This window comes from Artibeus jamaicensis, unplaced genomic scaffold, assembly GCF_021234435.1.
Source record: "Artibeus jamaicensis isolate MK-2021 breed Jamaican fruit bat unplaced genomic scaffold, CSHL_Jam_final scaffold_1031, whole genome shotgun sequence".
Classification (NCBI taxonomy): domain Eukaryota; kingdom Metazoa; phylum Chordata; class Mammalia; order Chiroptera; family Phyllostomidae; genus Artibeus; species Artibeus jamaicensis.
Genome location: NW_026522026.1, coordinates 933,910 through 944,588, shown reverse-complemented (window position 1 = coordinate 944,588; position 10,679 = coordinate 933,910). Strand labels below are relative to the sequence as shown.

The following is a 10,679-nucleotide window of genomic DNA, read 5'->3' as shown; positions in this document are numbered from 1 at the left end:
CATTACATTGCAAGTCTAGTTAAGTCTTCTGGTGGCAAAAGTGCCTCTTGGATCTCCACGCCTTGTTTTTATTAAAATTACTTTTAGATGTGCAGCTTACCTGATAGAAATATGAAACTATAATATTGGAGGAATGTAAACACCAAATATAGACCTTTCCTTTAGTATTAATGAATCAGATAATAATCTTTGCTTTTATACAAAATAAGCTTTTGGGAAAACTTTAATTTGACCCCAGGAATGTATCTGATTGTTTTTGGGAAGCAGTTTAGTCTTGCATTTACTTTCAAGGAAGTAATAATTTCTAAAAAAGTATCAAGCTAACTTCTAGTTACTCTTCTTTTGGAGTGATGGAATAAATCGGTTATGTAGAAACTACAGTTAAAGATGAGGAACTCTTTAAGTGGTTGGTATTTGTTTTTACATCCTGACCACATACCTAAAATAATGTGCTTTCAGATCTGTTTCTTCTTGTACTAGGTATAATGGTTCATGTGAACTATTCTCTTAACCCCAAGCAGTTTCTAAATGCGATGATAGTGGACAATCAAATGAAAGTAAATTCTGAAAGTATAGTATTACTGTATATTCTAGAGCTTGACTTTCAATACTTATTGCTAAACTTTTAATACATATTGACTTAAGGAGAGCAATTATGTGCTCCACTTTATAGCTTGCATTCTGCTGTATTCTACTGCTATGAAATCTGCTTGCCTACTTATGATCCTGAAGTATTTCTTTACTACCTCTCAAAATTCTAGGAGATTCTTAAAAAATTAGAGAACTAAGAACTAAGAGTAACATAGACTTGACATTGCATATAAATGTAACCAATATGCTCTTGGAACAAATCTGCCTGAGACAGAAAATTGTAGTATGTTGGGGTGGTGGCAGGGTAGGTGAATGCTCTGTCCCAAAGCTCAGAGTTTTGTTTTGTTTTTCTTGCATTAATTAATGAAAAAATACTGAGAAAAAATACTACAGTGTTCTGTTTTCTGTTGAGGCATCTCAAATGAAAATCATTTTATGGGTTTACAATTCCGAAAGGTGTTACTGGATGAGCAAACACAAGGTCTGCCCTAAGGCTATCAAGTTAAAATGTGGCAACTGAGACTTCTAGTCTCCACCTTTTTCTAATTCCAATTCCATGTTTGAGCTTCTATGTATACGTATCTGCTGTCTGAGATATATCATATATATATTTAAAAAATATATATGGTAGCTTGGTTAATTAAGGACTAGAAGAAAAGTTGGCATGAGATACAATTGGGACCTTAATGAGCTTTAATTCACTTATTCTCCTTCATTTATTGTTCCAAGCACAACAAATGTCATGTCTATTTGAAAACTTTATTATCTAGGGAATAAAGTTGAAAATCCCTATTTAAACATTCTTAATGGACTCCTGCCTTGAAATTATTATTAGTCTTCTTTTTTAATTATATGGAGTAAGTATAAAACAGTGATCACATTAAAACATGACTTTTGGGGGGATGCTTTGGAAGAAAATAAGTAAATCTGAGCCATACATTTCTTTCCAGTGCAGCATTAAAATTTCAGACTTCAGCCGCAGTTGTGATTGGTTTTAGTTTGTTAGCTGCCTGGAGCGTTATTTTAAGAAAGCAGAAGCACCATTGTTTGCCACACTCCTCACAGAGCACACACCTTAACCCTGACTTTTTTGGCTCCAGTTTTCGAAAGAAGTGAAGGCAAGATGAAGAACCGTTTGCTTTTCTGGGGAGTCCTGGCCATTTTTGTTAAGGCTGCTTTTGTGACAGGTATGTGGTATTTTGAAAATAAACCCAGATAAAAGGGAAAAGATAACACAGATTTGTTCTTCTGTGAACATTAATGCTTGTACTTTAGTTGGCCGGCTAGCTGTCTACTTTTTTCTAACTTGCCTTAATCTTTGTATGGGCAGTGATCTTTATGCGGACGAGACTCATAATTCTTTTTTTTCCTTTTTCTCTTATTTGTTTGACTACTTTATCTTGCAGGGCTGTCCAACCTGTGGCCCGTGGGCTGCATGCAGCCCAGGATGGCAATCAATGCAGCCCAGCACAAAATTGTAAATTTACTTTAAAGCTTTTTTTTGCTCATCGGTTTTCATTAGTGTTTGTGTATTTAATGTGTGGCTCAAGACAACTCTTCTTCTTCCAGTGTGGCCCAGAGATGCCAAAAGGTTGGACACCCCTTATTAAAATGTATATTTCCAGGGAAGTATTGATATGAATACTGTACCTATAGGAATATACATATTGACTCTTAAAAATCAGTAGTCCTCTCTTTGAGTGTCTTAAATTACTATTAGAAAAAATGAAGTAGTAATTACTATAAATACATCATAGGATGCATTTGGATTTTATTTCTCTAGATTTATTATGACCTTTTAACAATGTTTAATGTTCCACAGGGCCTATAACTAAGTGGCTGAACTTTGGGTATTTTGTTTATTAACCCTTCAAAGTACTGTAGAAAGTGGAATACATTCTGAAAATAGAGATACAGTTTTTCATAATTTTTATCCAGGACGCACATGAATTAGAAGTGATATAATTTGGCTGGATTGTTTCTAACATTTACTGAGCTTATTCTTATTTCAATACCGAGTATTACATAATTAAGAATAATCATTTAAATATATTTCATACTAATTCAGCATCAAGAATAATCAATTTCTAATAATATTTATAATATAAAGATAGTAAAAACATGTGCCTATAAATACATGTACACATATACACATATATGAGCTATAATTATTGAGCACATGTTATGTTGTACACATTATGCTAATTACTTTATGTATACTATTATAATTAGTTGTCACAACAACTGCTTGAGGGCAGGTTCCAATTTCTGACACATGGTTGAGCCCACTGAGATTGAAGGAGGCCAAACATCTTCCCTGAGGTCCCCCAGCAGGCATGAGGTACGCAGAGCCCAGACCCTCTGACCCAACAGTCTGCACTTCTAACTACTATCCTGTTTTGTCTGCATGAGAGAATCACCTTATAATAATCAGTAAATTAATTATGTTCATATGTAGTATGTTATTAAGTCCATTTTCTTGTTTGAACTGAATTAAGTTAAATAAATATTTATTGAGCACCTACTATGTCTCAGGTGCTCTTAGACTAAAGTGAGGTGCAGTCTTTAATAACAGGTTTATTAGGAAAGGTGCTGCCTGTCAGTGAGAGAGAATATTAGAACCTTTTAAGTCTTGGTGAATTGAAGGCATTTGCATGTTTTCTAGTAGGAATATTGGGCTGCCTAATACTTTTATATAACAACAGTAATGTTATTTCCCCCCTTAGGTTTCAGGTAAGAAAATAAACTATATAGCATAAATAAAATATAGACACTTTCTATTTAAGACCTAATTGTGAAGTCGCATATTGATTTGATTTCTTCCTCTGGACCGGCCCTGCTGGCTCATTTGTATTTTATTGAGAAACACAATGAGAGTCATGATGCAGCAGTTGGTAGGATGACAGCACTGAGGGCGCCCTCCCCTCCCCAGCGGGAGGGAGAGTTGCTTGATGCTCTTGAACCAATGTCCTGATACTTCTTCACCAACACCACACAGACTTGTACCAGATTTATTAGGAAGTTGTGAATCATGACATCATATGCATTCTAAAATACTTCAAATGGTTTATAAGTACAATAACAATGATTTTTAAATGTTTTTGTAATGACTATTATCATCGAGACAGAAATACTGCAATTAGGGCTTCTCTGCTCTGGGATCACTCTGGAATAATTAGACTTCCAGTAATAGTGGTCTGTACCAATCATTTAACCCCATTAACTTGAATTTATGGGCTAAATTTTTGTTTTTATTCATTACAGGCTTGGTGAGAGGAAGTTTTCAATGTTGCTTAGCTAATATTGCAGGACTAAAAAAGTATTTAACATCACTATTATTTGATTAGCACTGTTAAAAAGAGCTATTATTAACTCCTCAAATATCTGTTAACTGGTATAAAAATCGAGCTATTAATAAATTTACTTTGTTTATTCTTTGCAACACTATCTAGGTTTTATTGTATAATATTCAGATTAGACAGTAAATGTTGACACAAAGTTAAGGCCTTAGTGGTCATCTCTGTACTCATTCATTTACTAATTTTTTTCTGCTTTCAGGCATATTAAATGAAATAGTGATTGTACTCCTCAATATTTCCTGAATTGTTTTTATAAATTTATAACACTTCATGTCCATATATATAACTTTAAAATAATTCTTATGAGATATTAATATGGCACCTATTATTTTATTTGATCGAGTCATTATATCATAATAAACAGATTGTTATTATGAAAAAATAGAATTAATTTTAGGAAAGCTGAAGTGGAGAATGTTGAAAAACCTTACAAAACAAGGCTGTCTCGGGGGGAAGTGTACGTGTGCCCAGCTCTGATGGGAAGTAAGCAGACAGTGTGTAGGTAGGAGTTCAGCAGGGGTGTGATACTTCACTGGGTTTACAAAATGTGATGTTATTTTGGTCCACTGTTGAATGGATTGCTTTGGTCTGAGAGAACTGCTGTTTACATTTTTGTTTTCTCTCTTCAGCATCTGGCACTCATTTTTACAAAGGCTACATCATTCAGAGAGCTGTGCCACTGTTAAAAGCCCCAGATTAAAACCAGAGTTCTTTTTGTTCAGGTTCCCATAGACTGGTCCACCGGAAGAAGAGGAAATTCTTTTGGAGTACCTTTCCTTCTCTATGCTGTGAGATTCTACTCCGCTATTTTAGATTAGGAAGGAGAACAAACTGTAAAACTTATCAACCATAAAACTTATTTTTTTCCGCTGGAAAAAAGATTAACTCAATACAAAGTTGATCGGTAGATTTTCATTTCCATTTCTTCTCAACACCGTTTTATCTTTCAAGCCCAAGATGAAGAGGAAAGGACTGTTCTTGTGAAGAACAAGTGCAAGTGTGCCCAGGTCACTTCCAGGATCATCCCTTCTCCTGAAGACCCTAGTGAAGACATTGTTGAGAGAAACATCAGAATTATGTACGTGGTATTTTACGTTTTACCTTTTCATGTTGTAAGCAGAGATCTTCTGTCATATTAGTCTTTGTTTGAATGTAATGCCTCTATCTTTGCCCCTGTTTTTGATGTGAGCACCTGATGTGAGGTTGAATCTGGTTGATGTGCTTGAGCCAATGACATACAAGTTGAGAGTGGGAACGAGGTTTCCATGCAGTTGAAAATTGGCCATCTAGATCAAATGACGGTAACGGAAGGTTTGGGCCTGGTCATCAGCATGCCCTGTTTATATGGAATTATTTCATTTTCAATCAGAACTTCTAATTGCTCTTGATTAGTTCAAACTGAAACTTGAGATAACACTAAAAGCTTTATTTTATACTACATATGGACAGAGTACTTTACATAGCACTCAACTGTCTGGATACAGGTAAGGCAGGCTAATCAAATTGAGTCATTTGATTTATTCTTCACTTGCACATCGGACTTAAGATACTCATTTCACACATAGTCCAGGTTATTAGCTATGAGTCTTGATGTTCAATAGCCAAAATGCTAATAATATTTAAAAAGTGAGATACCTATTGGATCCAAACAATCCTTGAATAGTTTTCCCCCAACTGAGTGCCTCTTCTTGAAACAACGTAAATTCAATTCCATCCAATCAATCGAAGAAGTTGTATGCATTTAAAATTTTGTTTCAAGTTCTGCTTGGGCCACTTAATAGCTGTGTGCACCTGTATGCAAGTTACTTCTCTACTCTAAACTTTAATAGTATACATCTCATTGGTCTATTGTAAAGCTATATTAAAATTTATTCCATTTAGAGCATGTATAATTCCTGGCATGTTTTCAAAAAGTACTTACTGTGATTTATCTGCCTGTCCTATCATTATGTCACTATACTTCTTGAAATACTTTTGCTGGTTTACTCAACATTGTTATTATGATAAATTAAAAATGCCTCAGCCTACTGTACAACACTGAGCATACCTCTCTATAGACATTTTCTTCACCTTCTGTCTGAAAATCCAGCAGTATTGTTGTGCCTCATTTTTCCGCACTCATAGTGCTTTCTTTCTCTTCTATTTTTGCGTATGTTGTTCCCCTGCTTGAAGAGCCCTTTTTCCCACCCCTCTTGGCCTGGCTAACTTCTCTGCAACCTGCATGTCTCAGCTTAGCTATACTTCCTCCAGCAGGTTTTCTCTGACCCCGCAGGCTCCGTACCACTTAGCTCCCTGTGAGAGGCAGAGCAGGGAGGGATGCGTGTGACTGGAAGGGCTGCTGTCTGTGACACTGGCACCTAACCCGTGTTGAAGGCGAGTGTCCATCTTACGTTTAAACCTTCGGATTTGTAAACGGCACTCCACGATTCTCTGATGCATCTTCTTTCTGTGACCATTCTTTTTATGATGATGTATTGTTTTCTGAATTCAGATAATTCAGTTATTTCATCCACTTTGCCTGATGGGTATTGAAGGTTCTCTGATCTCATTTGTGAAAGTTCTATTGTCGTTGCCATGCCATTATTCCCAACTCCATCACTTACTAATCGTATGACTTCAGGCAAGTTTCTTAACTAATTGAGCCTGTTTCCTAAACTGTAAAAATGGGATAATAAATGAATGTAGATATACACTATACTTTATAGGATTGTGAGGATTAAATGTGATAGTGTGTAAAAGCATCTAGAACAGTGTTTGACCCATGGTAGACATTCATATAGGTTTATTTTCTTATCTCTATCAGTACTTAAAGCCTTTTCTGGTATTGCTAGAGCCTTTACAATCTAATAAAGAATAGATTCATTCATTCATCTAGCTGATGAACATTTCTTGAGTGCTAGTGAATGCCACTGAGACTGGAGTTGGGGGACCACTGGAGAATTTACAGCCCAGGAGGGAACTGTAAACAGTTAAAAAGACAGTTACAATACAGTATTGTAAATGCTATGACAGAAACAGGCAGAGGATGCTAGAGGGCACCCAGTGCAGTCCCGGGGGCCGGTGGAGAGTGACAGTGGAGGCAGGAGAGAATGTAGGGAGGAAGTGGTGGAAGTGGATGATGGCTGTGCAGGAGTTCACCGGGTGAATGTGTGTGCATGACGGTTGGTAGGTGGGGCAGGTCATTCCAGGAAAAGGAGACAGGGTTGCTGTGAGGGTTACATGAGATCACCAAGTAACATATTTACATGGTATAGGCTCACTCTAAGCACTTAGTTAGTAAACATTAGAACTGTGTTTGTTATTGCCAAGACTTGGAGATGAGAAAAGCATGGCAAATTTGTGAAATTGCAAGCTATTGTTTGTAGCTGGAAGTGTGAAGAGGGTAGTGGGCTGAGAAATGAGGCTGGAGAGTGAGAGGCAGATCGTTAAGGACACCCGACCATTCGACCAGACCATTCGTGGGAGACACTCTAGGTTTTAGGCAGAGAAGGAAATTAGCCTCCTATTGTAGAAATGCCATTTTGGCAACAATGTGGCTAATGCATTGGGGGGATCAAGACTGAAGGAGGTTATTGCTAGGAGAGAAATGGTGGTGTCCTGAACCCAGTGGGTGGATTTCACAGATGCAAAGAATTGGAGCCAATTGACCTGTGAGATGGATTAAATGACCTCATGACTGAGAGGGAGGACTCAGGGATGGTGTCCAAGTTTTTGCTTGGATACTTATGTGGATATTATTGCTAAATGCTGAGTTAGAAAACACAAGGTTTTTTTTTGTATCTTTTGGAAGGGAGGGGGACATTGATGAGGAATGCTGATATAGATGATAAGAACGTAAAAGTTCATGAAATCACCTGAACTAATTGATAAGCATTAGCTAATTTTTCCTGGAAATTGCCAAATCAGGAGATTTGGGTTCCAGCTACAGCTTTATGACTCAGTAGTTGTGCGATCTGGGGTAGATTGCTAACCTGTCTGATTTATAATTTATGCATCTCAAAAAATGTGGCTGATACTATCTGTTCATTCATTCCACAAATATTGAACATATTCTACACACCCACACATCTAGCAAGGCACTGGGAATGCATACTTATTTTTGCCTCAATGAACTTATGTAGTCGAGAGAAGCAATTATTCTGTAGACGAGCAACTATGATGCGGTCTTTGCTATAACAGAGGTCTATGAATGTGGTGAGGGTACAGAAGAGGGGATTTATCGAGGGCTGGAGAGGGGAGCAACATAAACTTCAGAGAGGGGAAAACTTGAGCTGGCTGCTAAAGGAAAACAGACTTGCCAAATAAGCAAAGATCATTGACTGAGGAATTCTCGTGAGGTTGATTTTGAATGGGAAATGCTTAAAATGTAGCCAATTACTGTGAAATCTGAGTACTAGTATTACTATATAGACTCTTAGAGAGTGCCAACTGTACCAAACCCAAGGGGATAAGTACTGTCCAAGCAATATATCTGCTACCAAAAAATGGCAATACCTGTTAGTTTCATTATTTTGACTTGTTTTTTCTTTCCTTCTTTTTTTAGTGTTCCTTTTGGCAACAGGGAGAATATCTCTGATCCCACCACGCCACTGAGAACCAAATTTGTGTACCATTTGTCCGACCTGTAAGAGATTGTCCTTCATAGTAATATATACATGAATATATGTTCACATGTTATATACATTCACATTATTATATTCATAGTAATATGTACATGCAAGCTAATAACTTAAAAATGAACTTGTTAGTAAGAATGTTTTGAAACATGCTGTGGCATAAACATTTAGCAATATAATTTGTACTTTTGAATACATTAGTTTTTATGTTTATTAAATATTGATATGATAAATTTATAGAACTTTATTGCAGTTACAAGTTAGCTGTAAGTTTATTCTAAAGAAGAAATATTTGCTATTAGTACAGGAAGGGCCAATTTGTCTTACGAGTTCAGTAACTAGATTTCAGGCATATGTTCATATGCAGATCTAAAGTATGTAGATCATATTAACATATGATCTACAGTTATCCCTGTAGATCATATGTTAATATGCCTGAAGTCCAATTTCTTTGGACACTACAGAATCCAATAACAAACAATTTTTTTAAATTCTTCCTTCTTTGTTAGTATAAATAACTTGTATAATCCTGGTACATGATATGTAATAAGTCCAAAAGAGTAGAAATTATTGATCATATTGGTTACTTTCAACTAATTTTTATACTGAAGGTTGAAAACAGTCCTGTAAACTATTCCATATGGTAGGGCAGCTGAGCTCTGAAAGGAGTTGCCCTCTGTCAGTTGTTAGGCCAGAGCTGACCCCTCGTTGGTTTTGGGTGGAAACGTGTAGTCACCGAAATGCTGAGACAGCATTTGGTGGGGGTTGTCTGATGCACGTCCTTGTTTTCCAGCTGCAAAAAATGTGATCCCGCGGAAGTGGAACTGGAAGATCAAGTGGTTACTGCCACCCAGAGCAATATCTGTGACGAAGACAATGAGACCTGCTACGCTTATGACAGAAACAAGTGCTACACAAATAAGGTCCCACTTTCGTATGGCGGTAAGACCGTGATGGTGGAAACGGCCTTGACCCCGGAATCCTGCTATCCCGACTAACTCAAGTCCTTGCTGGCTGCACAGCTCCTCATCTTGAAAGGCTCTCCATTTTGAACCAGAAACTTAATATATTTACCACCAATGGATCTGAAACCATAATTTTTTTGATAATGTAAAACTTTCCCCCAAAGTAATTGGAATAGTAACATTGTTATTTTTGTTAGGTAATTACTCTCTAAGTGTTGACTCTCTTATCATCCTGGGGTATATGATCTTTAAGAATGTAATTTCTAACCTTTAAAAGATAGGTAAGAAGAAAAAATGAAACTCAAAGTGAAAATCAGGATACACAATTAAATTTTAGCTTTTTTTTTTTTGCTTTGCCTTGGAGAGCCAGAGCTTTTGCACATTCTATGCTATTCTCTTTTAAAAAAGTAAAACTGTGTAGAGAAAAGTGATGTGTAAACACAGGTTGATTATAGGTCTTCATTATGAAAATGATTGGAAAACATGCTTTAGAAATATTTATAAAAATAATGAAATTGGGATTTTTAATATTTATGAAACCAAGAGCTGAAAGAGGCATAATTAAATGCATAATTAAAAATATGTTTTGACATAATACAGATTTGATAGCAGATGATACATATTTTTTTTTGATAATCTATTTTGGATCATCAGGATAGTGTAAGAAATTTCCATCGGAAATTGTCAATGTTGTACCTAAATCTAACAAAATATCTTTTTCAAAATATGTATTCTCCAGCACAGTTTGAACAATTAAATAGATTCTTAAGCATATACCTGTGTGAAATAATTTACTGGGAAAAAACACTGTTAATTTTGTTACATGTAAGTTAAATATAATTTATTGCTTACGGATAGTTTTTTGTAAGTATGATGTAATTTTGCATTAATCACTAAATTCGTACACACACATATCTGAGGTAGCTTTGTGATTTAAAACTGAAGTTAAACAAAAAGACAACATTGTTGGGCAGAAGGGTGTATAAGGTACTAAATGGCAATGAAAAAATAAAATCAATAAAAACAGAACAAATAAACAAAAGATAAGGCCCCTCCCAACGAACGTAATGTTTATAAGCTCAGTTAACATTTATCACATACAGTTATAACCATTTCTTTTTGTCTCCTTGTGATAAGGACTTTTAGGG

At 36.0% G+C, this 10,679-nt stretch overlaps 1 protein-coding gene across 1 annotated transcript; it reads left to right on the top strand.

The window, feature by feature from the left end:
• The first annotated feature begins 1,628 nt into the window (after positions 1-1,628).
• On the top strand, positions 1,629-10,303 carry JCHAIN (joining chain of multimeric IgA and IgM). Its single transcript, XM_037148633.2, has 4 exons — positions 1,629-1,778; positions 4,902-5,028; positions 8,494-8,574; positions 9,360-10,303. Exons 1-4 carry the CDS (start codon positions 1,715-1,717, stop codon positions 9,562-9,564), a joined length of 477 nt encoding a protein of 158 aa, XP_037004528.2. The 5' UTR covers positions 1,629-1,714; the 3' UTR covers positions 9,565-10,303.
• The last annotated feature ends 376 nt before the right edge of the window (positions 10,304-10,679 follow it).

What these genes read in the sequence shown, in the direction of transcription:
- JCHAIN (XM_037148633.2), top strand. Translation starts at nt 1,715, where the DNA reads ATGAAGAACCGTTTGCTTTTCTGGGGAGTCCTGGCCATTTTTGTTAAG. An exon ending in TAAGGCTGCTTTTGTGACAG is followed by an intron (nt 1,779 to 4,901) that starts GTATGTGGTATT and finishes TTATCTTTCAAG; the next exon opens with CCCAAGATGAAGAGGAAAGG. An exon ending in GTGTACCATTTGTCCGACCT is followed by an intron (nt 8,575 to 9,359) that starts GTAAGAGATTGT and finishes CTTGTTTTCCAG; the next exon opens with CTGCAAAAAATGTGATCCCG.